The following is a 26,121-nucleotide window of genomic DNA, read 5'->3' on the forward strand; positions in this document are numbered from 1 at the left end:
AGCCCGGATCTGAACAAAACCTGATTCAGATCTCTCTCTCTCAACCCTCTCCATCGAACCCGAAGTTCTCTCGATTTCAAAGCTCAGATTCGTTCGGCGATTTCGAAGTTCTCTCAGATTCGTTCGGCGATTTCAAAGTTCTCTCAGATTCGTTCGGTGATTTCGAAGTTCTCTCAGATTCGTTCGGTGATTCAATCTCAGATTCGTTCGGCGATTTCGAAGTTCTCTCGATTTCAAAGCTCGGTGATTCAATCTCAGATTCGTTCAGCGAGGAAAGTGAGCACCATCATCTACCAAGGTGAGCACCATCGCTTCAGATTCGCTTGTTTTTTTTCCCTAAATTAGCATGTTGAATTTTCCTAGCATGTTGAATTTTAATCTCTGTTTTTTTATTACCCTAAATTAGCATCAGTTTGGATTGATCAATCAGTGTAGCTTAGATATTTAGGTAGAATATCTGGTTACATTATTATTATTATTATTTTGAATTCTAAAATATAGAACAGTTCATTATATCTTGGAATGGATTGTGATTTTGTATTCATCATATTGAATGTTGAATTACCCTAAATTAGCATGTTGAATTTTCCTTTGGCATTTTCCACTTTTCTCTATCCATTTCCCTTTCAAACATCACCTCTAATACCTGTCAATTCAAAAAAATACCAATAATTTAACAGTTTTGCTACGAACACATAAACAAAATTTAGAAATAAACACAAAACACTAAAAAATAATGTCTATCCAGATACACTCTCTATCCGGTTCAACGCCACTCTCGATTCATAATGTGAAGGACATAACACAACAATATCACACTTATCACTGTACCAAGCTTCTCCAACGAGAGAAGCACCTTAATTAGCAGATTATATGACAACGACAGCCAATGCTTTCAATTCCGAATAATTACTATACAGGTTCTTCATATAAGGTTTCATATCATTATTTTTGCTTGATTTATAATAATAAAACCAAGGCCTAAAAAGCTCAATAAGTCATATGCTCTCCAAGCAATTTTGTGATCTTGTGAACAACATCACATAATTTGGAGAATCATTGCCTTATTTTGATATGAATACCTGTCTATTTAGCAATAGGATTTTACGTTAGGTAGCATAGAGCATCAGTTGATTAATATGAATTGCTTGAGAGAAAACCCAAATCCACCCTCACCAATACCAGAAAAGACCATATCTTAGAATGTGATCTTGGCTGTAGAGAACTATGTCAAAAAGGTTAGAAACATTTTAGTAGCTTAAGTAAGATGAACAATCCATTTTGTGACTCCAATTTATGCTCCTCTCTTTTTTTGATTCTGTTATTTCAATTCTTTGGGCAGTGTAAGACTTTGGTTTTCGAATACAGACCGTTCATCTCTGAGGAGAAATGGAGGTTCAACTTCTAGCTTTTATTGGTACTTAGATTCAAGTGGCATCTCTTGTGGTGTATTTTACTTGGAGATACTTTGATGTTTTGTTTATTATCTCCTAGGGAAATCACTGTTACAATTTACATGACTGCTTTTTTTCTTAATAGTTCTAAGCTGAAACAAATCATGTGTTTGGCTCATCACTAGTCCATTCCATGCATTTAATTTTTTATATTCAGTGAATTGATGATTGAGACATAGTTATAAGATTAGTTGTACATAATTATTCATTTCAACCATCTCATTGCTGATCAGTAGATCATTTTATGGACTTTCCTCTTAATTCCAGAAAATTTTAAAATAAAATGAATTTAGGAGGTATTTGGCTTTGAGTTTGGAACTTTACGGCCAATGAACTATGAACAAATTGCAGAGTTGCTCAATGGTATTGCTGAGAGGTTTGATTGGGATAAAATAATGGGGGGTGACAACATTATTGGACTCAAACAGGTAGACTTCTCTTCCATAACGTTTTCAAAATGCAAAAACTTCTTCTCTAAATCCATGGTAACTGGTTAGTTTTGAACCCTTTTCCAGTTTATACATTGCTTTGTTATGGATGGTGATGCTCGAGATTTTTATGCTTTTGGCACCATTAAATGATATAAATGTTAATTTTTTAAATTTTTTTTTGTTTTTTTACAAAATATCAGTTTTTCAAACAACCAGCTGAAGAAAAACAGTTATTGTGTCTGCCTAGCATTGTGGTGGTCTGAAAGTAGTCTTGATGGCATTCTAGTGGAAGTGGTAGTGTGATGGTGATGGTATCAGTGGTGATAGAACTAGAAATCTTATTGAAACTACAATTGGACAAGATTAACCTATAGCCGTGCATCCTGAATGAAAGTAAGTTTGGATTCACATGTTTAAAGCAAGGGCCTATGAATCTGCGTTTTATGTACACACATATCTGGGATTATATACTAGTTTGATCACCACTATGCTATGAAAATTCAACATTAGCTGGTTTCTTTGCTCTTCAAATCTTTCTACTTTTGGAGAGATTCAAAAATTGGGTTTTAAAAGAAAAGCATTTCACACCATTTCTCTCATCTTTTAATTATCCAAACAGGTAATTAGGGGCAAGAGATTTCTATTTATTTTCTTTTCTTTCCAAATCACCTAATCTAAGCGGGTGGCTAATGAAAATTTCCAAAATGTCCGTTAGACAATCATTGGGAGGGTTTGGGATTTAATCCTCTTCAAACCTTAAGAAGAACAATTTATTCTTTTGCTTAGATACACGTTACGAAGAATAAGTTGTCAAACACTTTTCAAATTAACAGTATATTCTAAAATCTTATTTTGTATTAGTCCCATAACTATTTATCATATTCACCAGAAGGCAAACTCGTGCAGAATCATTGGCAACCCATTTCAAGCAGCTCCTCCAGAGGCTGACTAACTTTGAGTTCTATGGATCCTTTTTTTAAATTTTTTTATTTTATTTAATATAATATATAAACAATTTACTTTACTTTCAAGTTTGAATCAAATAGTTCATTATATTTCTGGATTTGTTATTAATTCAATTTTTAACTTTGCCACAGGATAATATGGAGTACAGGTTCACGAGTGTATAAGAGATTCACCTTGCCCTCCTCAGTGATTATGGTACTTCTAAGTAAACTAAAGTTTCTTACCTCTTTTCCATTCATAATAACACTTCGTAGATGATGGCATACCCTGACATTTTTGCTTCTTTATAGATTTTTTTAATCTCATATAAAAGTTTTGGCTACATTACAGAACTGTGACAGTGTAATTATTAGCTGTCTGGGTTAATCTTTTCCCTTTCTAACATCTACATCTCTTTGTACTTTACGTCAAGTGTGTGGAGTCATTTTTCCAGTCCTTTCCTCTTCTTGTTCAGTTAAGCTTCCAAATTAACAGGAGAAAAAGTTGTAATACCGAATGGAATGACTGTTATGTTATTGCTGCAAACAAAATTGCTTTTGGGAGTTTGGTTATTTCAGTTTTGAAGACACCAAACAGTTTGGTTTTTGTATGGAAGAGTGAGATGTGTGATTACTTTTGTGAGTTTATCTCTTCACGATCTTATGGGTGATTTAATTCTAGTCAAGTCTGGGGCTGGGGTGCAGCAGTGCTTGTCTTTCAAAGATGCAGAGGTCTGTGACTTGAATTGGATGTATTTGTCGTAGAATGTAATTATACAGCATGTCTCTGTTAAAAAAACTTGCTTAATTATCCTCATCAATTTGTCTATCTTATATGTTATACTTGCTTTTAAATCATTGTTTGATTTTACCAAGTTCAATCATTTTCACAAATATTTTAATTCAAATTATAGGCATGCTGGTGTCATATGGGTGATATGTCTGAGGCATCACTTTGTGTTCTACAAAGTGATAGTTTGACAATCTATAAGACAACAGGTGAGTAGTTTGAAGAGGGCGGTTTTGATTACAAGAAAGCAATTGTTGATTCAATTGTTATCCTTATAAGAGACATCCCAGATGCCAAAGAAAATGGGCTACTTCACCTTTGTGAATTTTGCGATATCTCATAATTCACTATGTTTTCTTTATTCTGAGAAGAGGAATGGTTAACCATTTGTTTGCAGGTTCGTGATAGAAGAAGGCCCAACTGCTCCTGGTAAAAAGCCCCTGGTAAAAAGGCCCCTGGTAAAAAGCCAACTGGTTTAGGTGCTGCTCCAACTGCTCCCACGTCCACTGTTGATGCTTATGAAAAGCTTCTTTCCTCTATCCCAGAGTTCTCGAGCTTTGGGAAGCTTTTCAAGGTTTTTTACCAGACACTCCTTCCATTATATATACTGATTTTGACTATTGTTGATAATCTGCTGATTCAGGTTTTTTTTTCATATAAATTTTTGTTTCCTGTACCAGTCTTCGGCACCTGTGGAGCTTACAGAGGCTGAAACAGAATATGCAGTTAATGCTGTTCAGCACATTTTTGATAGGCATGTGGTGTTCCAGTACAACTGCACAAATTCAATTCCCGAGCAATTACTGGAAAATGTAATGACCATCTTAAAAAAAGTAGTAGTTCCTTTATTCTGAAATTATTTTGGGATAATCTCTCAATATTTTTGTGCTTACTGCCAGGTCACCGTTGTTGTGGATGCTTCTGACACCGAGAAATTTACTGAAGTGTCAACAAGGCCTCTAAGATCTCTTCCATATGATTCACCAGGACAAACATTTGTGGTATTTGAGAAACCAGAAGACATTCTTCACTTCAAACAACTCCTCAATGAAAATCCAAGCCTACTTCTAAAACTAACACCTCATGAAAACACACCACTTCATATCGCCACACAGTTTGGACACAAAAACATTGTTGCTGAGATTTACAATCGGCAGCAGTTCCTCCTTGCTCAGCCGAACTTGGACGGAGACACACCTCTACATGTCGCTGCGAGAGCTGGCCGCATCTCCATTGTTAGTTTTCTAGTCAACGAGCTGTTATCTTTGTCTTATGGAGACATCGAAAACAGAGGAAACAGAGAGACTGAGATTCTGAGGATGAGAAATAAGTGGGGCAACACAGTTTTGCATGAGGCTGTGAGGAACCATAATCTCAGAGTGGCTGAGTTTTTGATAAAGGTTGATCCTGAGCTGGCCTGTTTCGAGAACAACACGGGTGAATCCCCATTGTATCTGGCTGCTAGAGATGGAATGCTGGAAATTGTGAAGCGCATACTGATGGCAGCTTGTTATTCGGCTTATGGCGGGTCAGATGGCCAAACAGCTTTGCATGCTACCATCGTAGAGGGGAATTTTGGTAATTTTATACTTCTCTCATTTATTTTTTTTATGCATTTATTATAAAAACAAACAAGAATGCAGCTTGCCTCCAGTAAATGACTGGACCATCCAGTTTTTAGTTGTGGGCCTACTATAGAGCCTATTTTGATGATACATTTAATTGGTCTTTGAGGTATATGTTGATTGTTTATCAAAAATATCAAATCAATTTGATAATCGTAACTATATGATTTCATAAATAAACCCACATTTTACCGTTTCATTTTATATGTTATTTAGATGCCATGGAAGCCCTTGTTAGAGCGAAGCCAGAACTAATAAAAGAAGCTGATCATCATGGTAGAACCCCACTCTACTACGCAGCATCTATGGGAGACCACAGGACAGTTCAAAGATTACTTCAACTTCACACCGACATAGTATACATGTCCGATCAAGATGGGCTGTCACCACTTCATGTCGCGGCATACAGAGGCCATACCAACATAATCCAAGAGATCATCCAATGTTGCCCGGATTCTGGAGAACTGCTAGATTTAAGAGGCCAAAACAGGAAAGAGAATGGTTTGCAGTGAGTTTCAAGCCAGAGAATTTCATTCCAGGTCTAGTCATTGGTTTCATTTTTGGGTTGTTCTTGGACTTATCAAAACCCATCAAAAACAATAATAATACTACTCCTAAGAAGGCGGCCAATCTCTTACTGGGAAAGCAGCAAAGACTGGTCTCAACTAACACTGATGAAGAGCTTAAAATGGTACTGTCTCTTATTGTACTGCCTCAGTTCTTTGTTCACTCTGCTTTTTATCTTTCTTCAAACATTATTGTTGTAGAACTCAATTAAATGTTGTAGAAAACATTGTTTGATTTTAATTGTTTTTGCTTTTGGGAGTTTTCTATCAATGAATTTGATTTAGAGGGTGATATGTGATAGGTGGGTTTGATCTTTGTACTTAGTATAAGGAGTTTGGTGTGATGTATTTGGAGATTTTGATCAATACTAAGCAGTTTGGTAGGAATTGTTGTTTTTTATTTTTAATTTTGTTTTCAAGCTTAGTTTATTTATTATTTTAATAAACAATAATTATTAGTTCTTAATAATTGTTTGCCAGGTTTTTTTTTTGTTCAACCATATAAAATTAACACAATCTAAAAATTAAAAAAAAGGCTATGGTGGCGTTTAAAAAACGTCACTATATCCCATCCCAACGGCTAGATTTTAAAATGAATAAATGTCTATGACGGCGTTTTCAAAAACGTCGCTAAATGTCAGAGTGACGTCACAGTACAGTTAGGGTAGGACATTTGGCGGCGTTTTTGAAAACGCCGCCTATACTAATATAACGACGTTTTTTAAACGCCATAAAGTTATAGCGACGGCCGCGTCCTCGACGTTTGGTACTAAACGCCACAAAAAAAATTAACGACGTTTTTAATACTTTTAGCGGCGTTTTTTAAACGCCGCTAAAAGTGAATTTTCCAGCAGTGGTTCCTCAACCCTATTAGGGGCTTTGTAGTCAACTTATCTTTGCTTAATCAAAATTTTTTTAGTAGGCTTTGCACTTTTGATGAAAATGATGTTGTAATGGGGGTGAGAATGATGTTATTCTAGTCCTGGATTCAATAATTTCAACAGCAATGTTGTTCTGATCCATATAATTCATGACATTTATTTGTTGATTTTGTTATTTATTGAGGTTGGTTGATGGTAGATGATGGAATTTGTTCATCAATCCTTGTTGGGTTTTCTTTCTTTTGTGCAGTAGTGTAATATGCTTTCTACTTTACACAAAATGTTTAAGACTCTTTAAACATTGACTTGTTAAAAAATTTCCTAATGGCATGGATTTTTGCATATCAATTTTTAATTTGTATGTGAATCAATCAACGATGATGAAGACACTATTACGGCTATGTGAAATGCGTATAAATTTATGGGTGATATTTTAGTGGTCTCTAGCTTTATTCTAACCCATGTTTCATTCATTCATGGAATTAAGTTTGGTGGGTTTGCTTTGGCTGCTTTGGAAGCATTCAGTTTTGGCCTCTGTTATATTATTTTAGCAAACTTGATTTCCAATTTTTTGTACTGATTTTGTTCTTACAAAACGAATAAAGTAATCAATTTGACATTATACAAAATACAAGATGGAGACAGGAAAAGAAAATAGAGATTGCTTTGGGTAGTTTGAACATTAATGCTATTCAAATTAAAAAATTAGATATACTTTGAAGCTTAATGATTAACGAACCAATCACTCTCATGTATAATTTGTCTCTCACATATTCTTTGATTATTAATCAATAATTTTATTTACACATCATTAGAACTAGAAAATGGGTGTAAAAGTGAAATTGTATATCGTTTTTCTAAGTAGTTAGTTGACTTAGATTGTAGACTAAGTAGTCATAAGAGAGTACCTAAATGCTTAGTGAGATAAGCTCTTAGGTTTGAGTTAATGAAGTAACGTCGATTTACTATAATAATCTAACTGTTTTAACTTACAAACATTTTATTATATGACTCAAAACTACAAAAAAAAAAAAAAAAAAAAAAAAAAAAGCTAATTCACTTTTGAGTTTCGGCCACTTATTTATTTATTTATCACTAACTAATTAGGAATACTTTAATTGGCTAAAATCCTTTCATCGTATTTGGAGGTCAAGGATTAAGGTTTTGTCATTGGTGAGACTAGCACTCTCTTGGGCTATGCTTATGGCCTCCGATGTATCAAAAAAACAAAAAAAATATCTCTTTGTTCTAGTTTTTGTTGTTATATTAATAAATTAATAATGTTGATTAAGTTGGGTCCTTCTACAATATAGAAAAATGCTTGGGACCTCTAATTAGAGGTACCACTAGTGATGTGGTAGTGGGTCCCACCCACTGCCACATCAGTGCTGTGTCTTGGTTTTTGTTTTTTTTTTTTTTTTTTTTTGCCTTTTCCACCTCATTAGAGGTGTGTTTAGAGCCTCTAAATTAGAGGTCTCTAACTATTTACAGGTTATGATAATTAGAGGTATTGCCATAACTAAATCATTTCAAGCATAACTAAAAGAAACATTATCATAACCAAGCACCACTTGAAGGCATAATCAAACACATTTTCGGTTACAATCAAATTAACAACCATAATAGGTTATAATCAATATTACGAAGTCTTAACTAACACTAAAATAGATTATAATGAAACACCACTTGACACATAACCGAAGACTTCTTCGATCAAATCAAAATAACAATTACAATAGGTGACAACTAAGTCATAATAACTAATACCAAAATAAATTATAATCAAATCATAGGAAACACCACAATAAGTAATCGGAAAAAATTACAAAATCACAGCAGAACATATAATACATCTCTTTTTCATAGTGTTTATTATAAAAATTCCAAACTTACTATTGCCTCATTTCTTTTCAAAGAAATTTGTTCTGAAAGAATCCATTTGATTAAATAATTTCCTTCAGTCTTGGCAATTATTCCATTTTTGCATTTGAAACAGCAATTGCAGAATGCATGAGGTCATATACTCTAGAATCCTATAAAATTTAATAATAATAGGTTTCAAATTCAATGAGCCTTCTGTTCATTTATAAAATCCAGTAACCCGGCCCCGATTTGCTCTACCCGCCCGGTTTTCTGCAACTAAAAAGTTTAGTTTTGACCATTTGATTAATTTAATAGGTTCCAAATGCAATAAGCCTTCTGTTCATTTAGTTTTGACCAAATCTCAGCCGCCTCCTCTCTGGATCTCGACTCGATTCCTTACCGTTTGGTCCCCCTTGCGCCGGCGACTTTGACGCTCTCTCCGACGATTGAAGCTCTCTCTTCTCCGTCTTATGCTCAGTCCACCAGCTAGCGACTTCAACTTCTCAGTCCGACGGTGAAGCTGCAGCTCTCAGGTAGTTACTCTCTTTCACAGTCTACTTTTTTTCATATGGGTCTTGCTCTATTTACTGTTTTTTTTTCCCTGCTTTGACAGTTCTTTCACTATTTTTGTCATCTTGATTCTTGTCTTGAGAAATATGATTCCAAAGAATACTTTTGACTTTTTCTTTTTGTGGGTTTGTCTCCATATAACACACGACCAAACCAAACCACCAAATGACGCCTTCAACAAATAAAAATAATATATTTAACATTATTATTGTAAATTATAATTTTATATATTGTGAGTGGTATTTGAAAATTTTATGATTTTGTTTAATTTATCTAATTAGATTTTTATTTTTATACTTATATTTTTAAATATATATATATATATATATATGTATGTATTTATCACATTACTCAATTTTGATGGACTTAACGTTTAAATCAGTCATCCGTAACCCAATCTCTTTTCCGGTTGGATGACCAATCCGACTTTCAAAACATATGTAGCACCATATTATCATTTATCTTCTTATTGTTAGGCAATCGCAAGCTACTACTGAAAAGCTCTCTCTCAAATTACGAATATTTTATGTTTCAACATTAAATGAATCTTCTTACTTTGTCTAGTTTTGTTTTTAAGATTTGGTTAACTAGTGTCTTAAAAAGTATTGGCTCATACGGTTAAAATTAAGGATGAATATTTTAATCTGATCCACGGATGTCCGTCTATATCAGCTTGAATGAGACATATTTTGTCCATCTTGACACTTATGTGGGGCGGGGGTGGATTATATTTTAGTCACCCTCAATTTGGGGGGAGGGGGTGGGGGCGGGTAGGTATCGCGTCCCCAATCCAAACCCGATCCAATATAATTAATAATATATATATATATATATAAATAAATAATATATGTATGTATATATATATATAATAATTAGATATAAAAAAGAAATACTAAAAGTCTGTGGTTCTATTTAAATATAAATAAATAATAATCATAAAAGTTTCACTGTTTATATATGAAAATAAGGAAAGTTATTTAGTTTATTAAGGATTTAAATCGTTCTAAACTTTTTAGCTATTTGAAATGTGGCCGGGTATCCGTGGGGTATTGGATATTCGAGGGGGCAGGGATAGGGTTGAAAAATTTCACTCGTAGCAAGGGCGGGGCGGGGGTGGGGGCGGGGGCGGAGGTTGGGTTTGTCCGCGAGGGCGGGGGAATGGCAAACTCGTCCCATGGCCATCCCTAGTTAAAAGAATTATACATTTTTTATTGCACATAAACAATTATTTATGACTTGTAATTCAACAGTTACGTATGCAAAATTCAAAAATAATTAAGGGAAGTCTTAAAACGTATCATAACTTGATAGTTAAAAACGATACATACATATATAGATTTGTATGCTGAAAATATTTTTATATTCATTAACGCTAAAAATGATTGGACGATGGGCATCCAAAAACTTTTTTCCTTCCACATTTGTTGACTCCTAAAATGGCAAGCTTGTGGACAATCAAAAATCATGTTTTTTTTTTTTGTTTACATTTTTGACTCTTGAAACGGTGGACTCATGGACACCCAAAAACCTTTTCCCACATTCGTTCGGTGATAAGCTCAAAACAACGCAAGTGGGCACTTTGATTTCTCTCGCGGGTACCAATATAACACACTTTTCATTTTCAAAATCCGACTCAACTATCCAGACTCATATGTTATTAACCCCCCTACCAGCATTTCTAAGCTTCCAAGAGATTATATTAATCATGGACCAAAATCATAAGATGCAATATGATGCATGAATTTGTAAAAAAAACAATTTACCTAAAGCTCATTTATTATATCAATGAAGATTAAACATAGCCAACAACATCCCATTTCTTTCATTACGTCATAAAATTTCATAGCACCTCAAAATCATTATTCATACACCATTTCACTAAACATCAACCCAATTTCATTAATCAAGACCCAATTGAACAAAACTCCTCCTTTAAACCTGTGTTTGGTTGGGGGATTTAGAAAGAGATTTGGAAAAAGAAAAAGAAAAGATGTGTGAAACTAGGTGAAATGTAAGCATCTTTTATTCACATTTTATCTACCTTTTTCCTTTCTATTTCCAAATCCCCCAACCAAACATAATGTAAAGAAAAAAAAAAATCAAAACTAGGGTTTAACAAAATTTGGGGCTTTTCATTCATTTACATTTTTAAAACAATTATTCATCATCATCAACCTTTAACATCAATATCAAAATCTTTCAAAATTTTGGACAAAACCCCCTTTTATGCATCAACATCCATTTAATCTAACACATTAATCTCATATGTAAGTATAATTAAGAAATTACTACATATAAATCTCAAATCATAAATATACTAAGTAAAAAGTGCCTCTACCTCAAGAATGGAGACAATGAAGCAATACCCAAGAAGAACTCTTCACGAAAACACAATCCAATCAGTGAAAATCACGGTCTCTACGCGGGCTTCGATTTCTATAAAAGATCTAAACTTGATTCTTGGTGAGAAGAGAGATTTTTAGAGAGAGAAAGGGTTTTTCAAAGCTAGGGAGAAGAAGAGGAAAGAGGAAAAGAAAAGTGAGAAAAAAAAAAAGCAAAAAGCAACTTTTTAAGTTTGATTCAGGCAAACCGCACGAGCGGTCTTTCTATCGTTTGAGTGGTGAACTCAAGCTCTCAGCATTTCGGTCTACAGAGCAAAGTACTGGTTGCCCCCTTTTCGCTACTGGAGTAGTAAAACCAACCTCTCGGTCACCCTGGAAATAGATTGTCACACAGACTCAGTTCCTAAGGCATTCCGTCATCAATCTTATTTTTATATGTAACTATTTAAGTAAATTCAATATTTCATTTATTTAAGTTTACAGTGTAGATAAGGAAATACTTCCATTTGGATTCAAAGAAAAATAAAAAAAAATCAATATCCAATTAAATAAAAAAGTGGTTCCCCTGTTTTAGTACAAAATAATTTTTCAATTAAAATTTCCAAGTTTAATGTTGAAATAAAGGGGTTAATACTTCGTAGAAAAATCTTATAAAATCAAATTAGACTATTTAAGATATAAGGAACAATTACCACCAAAGATTATTTAAAAAAAATATAAGATTGTGTTTGGTTTAGTTTTGAAATTATAATTTAAGTATAGAGTTGTGATTTGAGTATGGAATTGTGAGTTTAGTTTTGAAAAGAGAAAATTTGTTTGGTTATAAGTTTTGAAAGGAGTTTTTGAATTTTGAATTTCGAAAAGAGTTTTGAGTTGTATTTTGAGTCTTGAGTTTTCGAATTTTGATTTGTAATTTAAATTTTTTCGATTTATTTTTTTAAACATATTAAAAAATGTTTAAGAATTTTTTAATTTTGAATATATAATTTTTATTTAAATATTTTTAAATTTTTTATTTTAAATATTTTATTTTATTTTGTAAATATTTTAGTTTTGTTAATTTTAATAATTTAAACTCACACTACAAGTTTACACTCAAATTGTAATAAAACACATAAGTCAAAATTCAATTCAAAACTCAACCAAATACATAACATGAAACTATACATTCTTTTTAAAACTCTACACTCAAATTGTAACCAAACACATAACAAAAAAAATAAAATATTTAAAAATATTTTTGTAAAATAAAATAAAATAAAATGTGTAAAATAAAAATTATATATTGAAAATGAAAATAAATTTTTTTCAAATTTTTAATATTTAAAAAAATGCAGCACAAAAATATATGAAATATAGTGCACATTAAAATAAATAAATAAATATTTAAAATATAAAATATTTATCGTAAAAAATAAAATTAAGAAATTTATTAAATATTTAAAAAAAATCCAAAATTTTTTAAAAGACAACTCAAAACTCAAAATATAACTCAAAACTCTTTTCAAAACTCATAACCAAACAAATTTTCTCTTTTCAAAACTCAATTCAAAACTCAAAACGAATTTGAGGACTTCCACACTCAAAACCAAAGAGAAATCTCCACTTTTATGCATTGCTTTCAAAAATCTTCTTGCTATCAAATATAACATATAACAAAGCTAAATAACATGCAAATCATTAAGAAAGTTCATACCTTAAGGTAGGAGGAAGAAGGAAGAAAACTCCAAAAGTTAACGGTAGCAAAACGATAATTTGCTCCGATTAGAACGAAGCCGTCTACACTCTGTCTCAAATGAGCAATGTGAGAAGATGACTCGAAATGAGTAGATCTGAAGATCTCGAAAAAGCAAGTTTGGAGGAAGAAAGTGGGTTTTGGTGTAGAGAGCGAGAAGAGAAGAAGAAGTAAAGGAAAAGTGTGTGAGAGTTCTATTTATAGTACTAGATCAAAGTAGAGTATTTGCCCTAAAGTAAACCCAAGAATAAGTCAAAAATCCCTAAAAAAAGTCGGGTCAAAATGTAGCTGGGAAAATTTTGAAAATTCTGCCAAGTGTTGATACCAAGAGGAGGGGTGTCAACCCCAAGGAGCAGTGATGAAACACCAATGTTTGAAGCAAACAGGGCGTTGACACCTAAAAGCCCTAGTGTCGACGTCAGAAACCAGTAGCAATACCAAGAGCAAATAGGCAGGGCCGTGTCGACACCCAGAAGGGGTGGCATCAACACCAAAAAACCTAACCAACAAGAAATAATAGGAGAACAGCAGTTGTCGATCCTCCAGGAGCTGAGTGTCGACACCAAAACAGCAATTCTAAGTTCCTAATAAACTTTCTAACAAAACCAAACGTGAACGAACAATTCTAATGAGTCTAAATCGAATTGTACTCCTCTAAAACGAATATACAACAACTCAAAGATCCCTAAAACAAAATAAATGAAATTAAATACATTTTTCCAAATGTTTAAAGACCACAAGAATTATAGAAATATCATGAAATGCTTTATGAAGATTTTCTATTCGTTGATTAGTGTGTTCTGTTTTATTGTGTGTAATACAAATGTGAAGAATCTTCTTGAAATTTTTCATAATATTTCTTTCATGATATCTAGCATTTACTCATATACATATATATATATATATATATATTAATTACTTGTTAACTTGGGAACTAATCCAACCACCGCCCACTTGCAGAAGTCCCAATTAAAGTCAGTGCAAAACCCTATATAGACTAAGCTCAAGAACTTCTTTGCACCTAGGAGGTTTAGAACATGAAACATTAGAGGGAGCACATGCCAAAGTCTCACGCCTTGACTACCAAGCCAACTCGAACCGAACCATATTTTCATTATTCGGTTTGGTTGCAAATTTTATAGAACCGTAAGTAGTGGTTGGGTTTTGATTTATTTCAAAATCGAACCAAATCGTATAATTCTCAACTCTATTGTGAACAACAAATTGTCCAATCGCACAATAATTTATACCATGTTCTATATCTTTTTTCCTCCTATTTTTTTGAAAAATTTTGACTTCTTTCTATATGTTGATAAAGAAAAGAAGGGCGTGATGAGTCAAATTCCTGAATCATTGACAAAGCTATGGCAAGAGTGGGATGTTCGAGGGTTGGTTCTGCTTAGTCTCGCTTTACAAATGATTCTTTTCATGTTTGGCAAACGTAGAAAGTACACAATCTCAATGTGGACCGGTGTCATTGTTTGGTTGGCCTACTTGATGGCCGATTTTGTGGCAACTCTGGCCCTTAGCAAGCTCTCTGACAAGCGCAATGCTAAGCCTAATGGCGGATTGGGGGCGATATGGGCACCCTTGCTTTTGCTGCACCTCGGTGGCCCAGATACTATAACAGCTTTTTCTGTGGAGGATAATAATTTGTGGTTGAGGCACTTCATAGGATTAGGTGTTCAAACTGTTGTGGCAGTTTATGTCATTATTTTTTCTTGGAGAAATTCCTTGCTTTCTTTTGTGTCCATTTTGGCATTCGTGGCTGGAATTATTAAGTATGGAGAGAGAACATGGGTTCTCAAGTCAGTAAGCAATGATAAATCGGGACGCATTGTACCGATTTATGACCGTTTCTCAATTCAATCAATTCATGATCCACATTTAGATAATTATTACGCTAGAGAGAAACAATATGTAAGTGCTTTACTGCTGGGCCTAAAATCAGTCAAGGAATTTAAGGAATATATGGAGGAATATGAACCTGATAGGACAGCGTTTATGATACACCATTGTGTGGGTGATGAAATATTTCTTTGGAAAGCATTGGAGGCCGAAATGGGGTTGATGTATGATTTGTGGTACACAAAGGCAGTGGTAACTTATACCAAGGTAGGATGCATTTTCCGCTCGATCAGCTTCGCTTGTACAGTGTGTGTGTTGGTAGGATACTTCTGGCTCACTTTTAGGAATCAACAACACTACTACTCCACGGTTGATATTGCCATCACAGGCGTGCTAGTGTTAGGAGCTCTAACTTTGGAGATTTATGCAGTTGCTCTATTATTGTTATCTGAATGGACAATTCTTTGGCTAATTAAAAACAAACATCTCCAACTGGTGGCCCGATTGGGAAAAAGGTTTCCTTGGTTATTCCGAATGCTTGAAAAGAAAAGGTGGTCTAAAAAGATGGGGCAATTTGATCTACTTGGTTTTTGCCTCAAAAAACAGTTCAAGCCTCTAATGACATTGACGACTTGGAGTAGAAGGAGACTTGAGTGGTTGGCTGGTATTCTGGACAATGTCAACTGGTACATGCACAAGACTTGTGCGAATGTCCAAGCTGATTCTAAACTACCTAGCATGATTCTGAGACACATAAAGTACTTGGCTGAAAAAAGTACTATATTTGAAAATCAGAATGATGAAGAAGGGGAGATGACATATTCGGTTCAGATACATTTTTGCTATAAAATTGTTGTTTGGCACATCGCAACAGAAATGTGCTACCATTGGGACTCGAATACTTGTCAAAGTAGTTGTGCTAACTCCACCTCTGCAGACGGAGATGACAAGCAAGCTAGTATTAAGGAAACATGCAGAACTCTGTCACATTACATGATGTATCTACTCCTTAATTGCCCTTCGATGTTGGGCAATCGTTTACGGAGCATTTTTGGTGACCCAGACGATCACAGCTTAAACAGTCACAGGATCCAGTTCATCAATGGTCTCCAAGAGTTTCTCAAGAGTAAGAATGTGCATAATGTAAGCGAAGCTTGCCGAGCATTGGAAAATAAAGAAGTAGAAGACTTTGATTCGACCTTAAGGGAGGCACGCGAATTTGCATTAGAGTTGAAGGAAAAGAAAATGGAAGAGAGATGGGAAATACTTAGTACAATGTGGTTGACTATGATATGTTATGCGGCAATGAGGGCTCAGAAAGATAACCATCTTCAACTCCTCAGACAAGGCGGTGACCTTCTCACTTTGATTTGGTTCTCTCTCCCCCAAATAGTTCAACCCGGCGATGACAATCATTTTGATGGCCATCAGTTTAATGGTGCCTTTTGGCGTGGTGGCAATTATTTTGAAGATATTATCGCAATAGAGAGAAATTTAATCAAACAACTGGCAGTGTTATTCCGCTAGACCTCTAGAAAAAGGTCCCACAAGTCTCTAGCATAACTCCTCCGAGAATCAACTGAAATGAATTAAATTGGTAATATTTTGCTCTTTGTAATTCTTATTAAATAAATTATAGGTATGCAATGTAATAATATAAAATAGTAATTTATCTTTTATCTTTATTTTTCTTTCAATTGGGTGAATAAAATCATTAGATAATATTCTCATACATTACACACAGTTATTTGTATGGAGGGTTTGAATCTCTTGTTTCTTGTGCATAATTTGTTATATCTGATTAATCCTTCAAATTACAAAAATTACTGTTCGATTTTTTCATTCCAAGTCAGCACATCCCACCATTGGAAAGGAAGTGCTACCCATGTGTAGGATTGAGAAAAAAAATTGAAAAAATGGTAAATTGATTCAGTTCTAACCAATTTAATTTTCTCAATGTGCAGTTCAGTCTTGATTCTAAAAACAGACGTTGATTAATAAATTATCATAATGCACAACCCATTATATAAATTATTTAGAAAATACAAAGTTTTGGAGTAATAATATACATAATTTCCTTTCTTACTTCAACAATAACACAAAAATTAGCTTCATAAAAATGGTTTTTTCTGTCAAAAAAAATTTAGAAATTATTTTTTAAAAAATATATATATTTTAGAACCATAAAAAAATAATGATTTTTTTGAATTTATTTTAACAAATTATTTTTTAAAAAATTAAAAAATAAAAAATAAACTGCAAATAAACCACTTAAAAATACACGAATTACCTGTTATTTTGGTGTTGGTGATTTTTTTATTACACACAATTTCCCACAAAAACAATAGAAATTCCATCGCATGGGTAGCTTCTTTTTCCAATGGTGAGACCCACGTGCTGAGTTGGAATTAAAAAGTGAATACAGATATTTCACAGATAGGCGGGGTTCATTTTTTCTTTTTTTATCAAAAAAAAAAAAAGTAAATTTTATTGATGGAATCAAAAAGTAATACATATAGAAAGAAAGTATTCTAATATAACTTTTTAATCCCAACTAGATTGGTATTAAGAACATCCAATCATATGTTAGTTTTAGCCAAAAGAATTAATGAGTGATCAACAAAAATAATATTATTAGGTTCTATGTTCTTAATATTACTCCTAATTTATTCCGTGATTGAGTTGGGGCCTTTATCATTATTGTTCATAGTAAAACCTATAAAATGATTACGCTTATGCCTTGTTTGGCAACTCTTGATTTTAATTTAGAAATCAAAAAATTACTAAAAAATTCAAAAGTTAACAAACTATACAAAAAAATCAAAAAAATTTCTCCCTCTACTTTTGTATATTTTTTCGTAAAAAATTTTAATTTCATATTTTAATCCAAGAATTAAGAAATTACTAACATTTGTTATTCCGAAACGAGGTCTTAATAGTAATGACATGTTACTCATCTTTAATGCCCAATGAAATTACTTTGAGAAATTTTTTGTACATTCCGTCCTGATTCTTTTAGTTACTCACTTCTTTAGAGGATCTTAAAAGGGACTTCAGAAAGGGAGAAACCTCCTCATATACTGGATAGGTAGACTAGTACCCCCATCACGTAATGACTTGTATCTCATATATTTTTATAATTTTTTTTATCTCACTACACTGTAATTCTCACCTTTTATTTTTTATTTATTTTACGCACATAATACAATCATGGAATCGCATGGGTGGAACTCACATATTTGATGAGTCTCATTTTATCTGAGAAAGTTGTAGCCGAGCGCACTCGACAGTTCAAAAATTAGAGTTTAAATTGATAAAATTATTGTGGGATACTTTCGGGAGTACCTGAGCGCACTCGATAGTTCAAACTTTTTCAATTTTCCATCTAGTCTCACGAGTACAATGTGAAACGTAAATAAGAGTCCAGATCTTACAACTTTTATAGAAAATCTATTTTATTGCAAAATATTTGTTAAAAATGGACTGCATTATCTCAGAGTCGCCACCTGTAACTTGCTTTTCGTGCTCCTTTTGGATACGACTAATCCTACAGTTCGGACTTCCGTGGTTTTGAATCTGATTTCACAAGTGCAATGTGAAATAGATAAACACAAATGAGTCCAAATCCGGCAAATCTTTTAAAAAATCAATGTTTGAATTAAAAATGTCAAAAATAGACTGCTTTGCCAGATTACAAAATTGCCACCTAAATATTTTTGAAAAATTTAGGAAACCCATGACTCGTGCCAAAAGGCCATTAGTCTGTCAGTGTCTCAACTCGGGAACTTAGGTTTGAGAGGGGAAGGTCATGAATTGAGCACTCCACTCACCCGATCAAAGATCAGTCTCTACTAATCATGATGTGATTCTTATTTACATTATATGCTCTTGTTCCAATTATTAGGCTAATTTTGCTATGTGTTGCACACAAGTATAGACCAATTTACGAAATTTGGAATGCATTGATTTTATGTTTGTTTTGAAAAAGAATTTTAAATACATGTCACTTGGACAAGTGAGCTCGTTTTTACATTTAATCAAATTATTCCAACTTAAGTAAAAGGCCTTCATCCACCGGCATTCAGACAAGTATATCGCTTAAACACCTAGCCTCATGGAAAGCATGCTCGTCATGGCAACAATTGCATACATGCAATATGCTAAAGCAATAAATGCTTACCTAGTAGTCCAAGGCAAGCCAAACAAAGCATAATAATTAGAAAACATGCATGCTTCTAAGCAATGCGATATGACTAATGCAACGCACACATTACGCAAACAATGAGTTCGACTACTAGCATAGCATATGATTCAATCCAAGACATGGGATAAATCACGTATTCGATTAAAGAATTTGAAATTGACATTGGTTAGTATGATGAGCCGAACCTCATGCATGCGAGACGAGTGTATGTGAATTATGGAAAATGCTAAGTAAATATGATGCTACCATTATAAGGGGGTAAATAAAAAGAAGAAAGAAATTGGGGTTGGACAACATACACAAATTATTACATATTTGACCTCGTGCAAGAGGGTCCGAATGAGTGTCCAAGTGTCCGGATTAAACTAACTATTACAAATTCGAATGAATAATAAATAAATAACATGCCATCTAATTTATTACAACAAGGATACTATAACAATAATAATTACAACATTAATACAATAATTCTAGTTACAGCAATATACTTACAACAAGCATATTTAGAACAATAATATGTAAGGTAATTACAACAATGATGTATATAAAAAAATGCACAAGGATCGAATGCGCGCTCATGCGAACAGTCTGCAGAAGCTACTCTATTTGCCTCCCTAGGAATCTGCCCTGTTTCACCCTCAGCCACTACCCTGTTTCTGCCAAAACACTCTGTTTACCAAACATTAGAGCCCGACCGGCTCCTAATGAGGCTCGACCGGGTCCAAACAAGGCCGGTCGTGCCCTAATTTCTTGCAAAAATTTATTTTTGTGCTCTGGGATGAAAATAGTACAGACAGAGCAACTTTAAGCCATGTTTGTCCCTTCTGCTCTCCTCTATCATGAAACTCAAAAGAAGAGTGAATTTGAGTCTGAAACCATCAATTAGCACAAGTTAATGGCTTAATGACTTTGAACACAATTTGGACAAAACAATAAATACAATAAAGACAACCACCCCTTCTCTCATCATGGTGGCTTAAAGAGGGAGATAACACACCTCAAGTTTCATTAAAATATCATGGATTGATAAGTGACAATTCTCAAAGTGATGGACTCGACATAACGTTCAGCCGAATCGAACCAATTTTAAGCATTTTCTTTATGTTAGTTTCATTGATTTTAAGCCAATTTTATTAACCCTTTTCGATTTACCTTTCCATTACTTAATCAATTTGTCCAATAATGAGAGCTAGTCCACTAAATGAGAAGACATGTCAAACGAGAAGTGAACCATAGCATGAAAGAGAGACTACACCTAGACGATGAACTTCTGTAGAGATTAAGCCATTGAGCATAGGTCTCTTTCTTATACCTTGAACAACAATCAATCACTTGAAATGACTCTCAAGCAAAGAAAAATCAAGCAAGAAGGGAGGGTGCATAAATGATTATTCGAGATGGCTTATTAGAATGAGACTCTTTACATAATTAAGTAATAAGCAAAAGCTAACAACTCGAATGACTCGGTGTCGAAGGCCTAAACTCTACACTCAAATTGTAACCAAACACATAACAAAAAATTAAAATATTTTAATAAAATAAAATAAAATATTTAAAATAAAAATAATTTTTTTTTTCAAATTTTTAATATTTAAAAAAATGCAGTACAAAAATATATGAAATATAATGCAAATTAAAATAAATAAATATTTAAAATATAAAATATTTATCCTAAAAAATAAATTAAGAAAATTTTTAAATATTTAAAAAAAATAAGTCGAAATTTTTTTAAAAGACAGCTCAAAACTCAAAATACAACTCAAAACTTTTTTCAAAACTATAACCAGACAAATTTTCTCTTTTCAAAACTCAATTCAAAACTCATAACTCAAAACACGATTTCATATTCAAATCTTGATTATAAAAATAATTTTAAAAAACAAAATAAAAAAATTTTATTTTTTTTTAATTTTAAAATAGAGTTTTGAAAAGAGTTTAGTTTGGAGTTTTGAATTGTGCGTTTGGTATGAGTTTTGAAATTAATTTTTGAATTGAGTTTTGAGTAATTTTAAGTTTTGTGTTTGGTTATAAATTTTAAAAAGTGTTTTGAAAATTTTGTGTTGGAATGATGATTCTAACACATAACCAAACGCAACTTACGTTTTGAAAAATTCAATTTTCACACTTGGAAAATTTTCAAGTTTAGCTCAATTATGACAGAAGAACCTTTTTTTTAATGCAACTATCTCTATACGAAAAAAAAAAATGAGGGTCGGGTCTCAACACGTGTCGTTACAGTAATCAATACTTATCATTTCCAAAGTACACATAAATATTCCCAACCAAATCATCTTTTCAATAACTTTCACAGCTCTTAGGTTTTATGAACAATTTGGGGATCTACTCTCAAAACCGTATTTTCTTCCAAAACCAAGTCACAAAATAACGGTTTGAATTATTAACCAACAAGCAAAACCAAAGAGAAATCTCCACTTTTATGCACTGCTTTCCAAAATCTTCTTGTTATCAAATGTAACATATAACAAAGCTAAATAACACGCAAATCATTAAGAATGTTCATACCTTAAGGTAGGAGGAAGAAGGAAGAAAACTCCAAAAGTTAACGGTAGCTAAACGATGAATTGCTCCAATTAGAACGAAACCCTCGACAAACTCTACACTTTATCTCAAAGGAGCAAAGTGAGAAGATGACTCGATATGAGTAGATCTGAAGATCTAGCACGAAAAAGCAAGTTTGGAGGAAGAAAGTGGGTTTCGGTGTAAAGAGAGAGGAGAAAAAAAAAGTGAAGAAAAAGTATGTGTGAGTTCTATTTATAGTACTTGGTCAAAGTAGAGTATTTTCCCTAAAGTAAACCCAAGAATAAGTAAAAATTCCCCAAAAAAGTCGGGTTAAACTGCAGCTGGGAAAATTTTGAAAATTCTGCAAAGTGTCGATACCAGGAGGAGGGCTGTCAACCCCAAGAAGTAGTGAAGAAACACCAATGTTTGCAGCAAAAGGGTGTTGACACCTGAAAGCCCTAGTGTCGACATCAGAAACAAGTAGCAATACCAAGAACTAATAGGCAGGGCAGTGTCGACACCCAGAAGGGGTGGTATCAACACCAAAAAACATGAACCAACAAGAAATAAAGGGAGAACAGCTGGCGTCGATCCTCCAGGAGCTGAGTGTCGACACTAGAATAGTAATTCTAAGTTCCTAATAAACCTTCTAACAAAACCAAATGTGAACGAACAATTCTAACGAGTCTAAATCGAATTGCACTCCTCTAAAACGAAGATACAACAACTCAAAGATCCCTAAAACAAAATAAATTAAATTAAATACATTTTTCCAAGTGTTTAAAGAACACAAGTGTTACAGAAATATTATGAAATGCTTTATGAAGATTTTCTATTCGTTGATTAGTGTGTTGTGTTTTATTATATGTGTAATATAAAGGTGAAGAATCTTCATGAAATTTTTCATGATGTCTAGCATTTACTTATATATATATATATATATTAATTACTTGTTAATGTGGGAACTAATCCCACCACTGCCCACTTGCGGAAGTCCCAATTAAAGTGAGTGCAAAACCCTATATGGATTAGGCTTAAGAACTTATTTGCACCTAGGAGGTTTCGAACATGAGACATTGGAGGAAGCACATCCCAAGGTCTCCCGCCTTGACTACCAAGTCAAACCGAACCGAACCAAACCGCACCGCATTTTCATTATTCGGTTTGGTTGCAAATTTTATAGAACTGTAAGTAGTGGTTGGGTTTTGATTTATTTCTAAATCGAACCAAATCGTATCATTCTCAACTCTATTCTGAACAACAAATTGTCCAATCACACAATAATTTATGCCATGTTCTATTTTTTTTTTCCTCTTATTTTTTTGAAAAATTATGACTTCTTTCTATATGTTGATAAAGAAAAGAAGGACGTGATGAGTCAAATTCCTGAATCTTTGACAAAGCTATGGCAAGAGTGGGATGTTCGAGGGTTGGTTCTACTTAGTCTCGCTTTACAAATTATTCTTTTCATGTTTGGCAAACGTAGAAAGTACACAATCTCAGTGTGGACCGGTGTCATTGTTTGGTTGGCCTACTTGATGGCCGATTTTGTGGCAACTCTGGTCCTTAGCAAGCTCTCTGACAAGCGCAATGCTAAGCCTAATGGCGGATTGGGGGCGATATGGGCACCCTTGCTTTTGCTGCACCTCGGTGGCCCAGATATTATAACAGCTTTTTCTGTGGAGGATAATAATTTGTGGTTGAGGCACTTCATAGGATTAGGTGTTCAAACTGTTGTGGCAGTTTATGTCATTATCTTTTCTTGGAGAAATTCCTTGCTTTCTTTTGTGTCAATTTTGGCATTCGTGGCTGGAATTATTAAGTATGGAGAGAGAACATGGGTTCTCAAGTCAGTAAGTAATGATAAATCCGGACGCATTGTACCAATTTATGACCATATCTCGATTCGATCAATTCATGATCCACATTTAGATAATTATTACGCTAGAGAGAAACAATATGTAAGTGCTTTACTGCTGGGCGTAAAATCGGTTAAGGATTTTAAGGAATATATGGAGCAATATGAACCTGATAAGACAACGTTTATGATACACCATTGTGTGGGTGATGAAATATTTCTTTGGAAAGCATTGGAGGCCGAAATGGGGTTGATGTATGATTTGTGGTACACAAAGGTAGTGGTAACTTATACCAAGGTAGGATGCATTTTCCGCTCGATCAGCTTCGCTTGCACAGTGTGGCTCACTTTTAGGAATCAACAACACTACTACACGATTGATATTGCCATCACAGGCGTGCTTGTGGTAGGAGCTCTAACTTTGGAGGTTTATGCAGTTGCTCTATTATTGTTCTCTGAATGGACAATTCTTTGGCTAATTAAAAACAAACATCTCCAACTGGTGGCCCGATTGGGAAAAAGGTTTCCTTGGTTATTCCGAATGCTTGAAAAGAAAAGGTGGTCTAAAAAGATGGGGCAATTTGATCTACTTGGTTTTTGCCTCAAAAAACAATTCAAACCTTTAGTGACATTGATGACTTGGAGTAGGAGGAGGCTTGAGTGGTTGGCTGGTATTCTGGACAATGTCAACTGGTACATGCACAAGACTTGTGTGAATGTCCAATCTGATTCTAAACTACCTGGCATGATTCTGAGACACATAAAATACTTGGCTGATAAAAATACTATTATGCGTCACCATAATTCTAGTTCTGATACTAAACTTAAAAAACTGAATGATGAAGAAGGGGACAAGACATATTCGGTTCAGGTACATTTTTACTCTAAAATTGTTGCTTGGCACATCGCAACAGAAATGTGCTACCATTGGGACTTGAATACTTGTCAAAGCAGTTGTACTAACTCCACCTCTGCAGACGGAGATGACGGGCAAGCTAGTATTAAGGAAACATGCAGAACTCTGTCACATTACATGATGTATCTACTCCTCAATTGCCCTTTGATGTTGGGCGTTAGTGTACGGAGCGAGCTTGGTGACCCAGACGATCACAGCTTAGACAGTCACAAGATCCAGTTGATCAATGATCTCCGAGGGTTTCTCAAGAATAAGAATGTGATTAATGTAAGCGAAGCTTGCCGAGCATTGGAAAATATGGAAGTAGAATACTTACCACAAACTTTTGATTGGAACATACGAGAGGCACGCGAATTTGCATTAGAGTTGAAGGAAAAGAAAATGGAAGAGAGATGGGAAATACTTAGTACAATGTGGTTGACTATGATATGTTATGCAGCAATGAAGGCCCAGAAAGATAACCATCGTCAACTCCTTAGACAAGGCGGTGACCTTCTCACTTTGATTTGGTTCTCTCTCCCCCAAATAGTTCAACCCGGCGATGACAATCATTTTGATAAACATCATTTTAATGGTGGCTTTTGGCGTGGTGGCAATTATTTTGAAGATATTATCGCAATAGAGAGAAATTTAATCAAACAACTGGCAGTATTATTCTGCGAGACCTCAAAAAAAGATTAAAAAAAAAGTCACGCAAGTCTCTAGCATTACTCTTCCCAGAATAAATTGAAATGAATTAAATTGGCAATATTTGCACTTTGTAATTCTTGTTATTAAGTAATGCATCTTTTATCTTTATTTTTCTTTCAATTGGGAGAATAAAATGATTGGATGATATATATTCTCATACATAACACACTGTTATTTGTATGGAGGATTTGAATCTTGTAGGAGAGGGTTCGAGAAAGGAGTTGGAAAATTCGAAGATCTTCAAAGATTCTTGAAGAACAACTTCGAATTCTCTAGAATATGATGAGAGGCTTAGATTCTTCAATAATCTCAACTTAGGAACACGACGACAAAGGAGATGATGGAGATAAGAGATTGGGTGAAGAAGAAGACAAAATGGCTAGAGAATAGAATAATGGCAAGGCTCTCCCATGGATCTCCCACTTTCACTCTCAAGGTTGATAATGGAGAAGGGAAATTAGTTCTTTCCCAAGAGTTAAAAGTCTCCAAAATCCATCCCTTGTAAAGCTATGGGTGGGTGCTATTTATAGGCACCTCATGATGTAGGATGGAGCCCATGTGCAAGGCACATGGGGGATATTCTCTCTAACCACCTTGTCCGAGGAGGTGACTTCTCCGAGGAGGTGACTTCTCCGAGGAGGTGACCTCTCCGAGGAGGTGACTTCTCCGAGGATGAGAAAACCCCGAAGAGGAGATCACTCCCTCGGCGAACCCTTCTTCTTAGCCACACCTAACCAATGATCCCCAATCATCCCAAAGGGTCAGGGGTAGTCCCAGAGGACGTCCTGCCGCAAAATATTTCCGAGTCTCATGGACCCCCCGGGGTCGTGCCACCTCGACCCGGGTATAGGCTAGTTTAACCGAAGAGTGAATTTATCTCCACT

General features: G+C 34.2%; 1 protein-coding gene and 1 pseudogene across 1 annotated transcript in view; both read left to right on the plus strand.

The window, feature by feature from the left end:
- Nucleotides 1–6,247, plus strand: part of LOC145814430 (uncharacterized) — a 34,633-nt gene extending 28,386 nt beyond the window's left edge. The window contains exons 3-9 of the mRNA XM_082911237.1: nucleotides 88–298; nucleotides 2,983–3,046; nucleotides 3,744–3,828; nucleotides 4,054–4,193; nucleotides 4,300–4,431; nucleotides 4,519–5,197; nucleotides 5,461–6,247. Coding sequence (XP_082767363.1) covers nucleotides 88–298; nucleotides 2,983–3,046; nucleotides 3,744–3,828; nucleotides 4,054–4,193; nucleotides 4,300–4,431; nucleotides 4,519–5,197; nucleotides 5,461–5,756 — 1,607 coding nt within the window. The 3' untranslated portion in view covers nucleotides 5,757–6,247. The remainder of the gene's footprint in view (nucleotides 1–87; nucleotides 299–2,982; nucleotides 3,047–3,743; nucleotides 3,829–4,053; nucleotides 4,194–4,299; nucleotides 4,432–4,518; nucleotides 5,198–5,460) is intronic.
- LOC145814405 (uncharacterized) overlaps nucleotides 1–26,121 on the plus strand; it is a 251,083-nt pseudogene that overhangs the window by 31,057 nt on the left and 193,905 nt on the right.

The sequence above is a fragment of the Camellia sinensis genome, unplaced genomic scaffold (assembly GCF_055761805.1).
Source record: "Camellia sinensis isolate YWXY unplaced genomic scaffold, ASM5576180v1 Unanchor10, whole genome shotgun sequence".
Taxonomy (NCBI): Eukaryota; Viridiplantae; Streptophyta; class Magnoliopsida; order Ericales; family Theaceae; genus Camellia; species Camellia sinensis.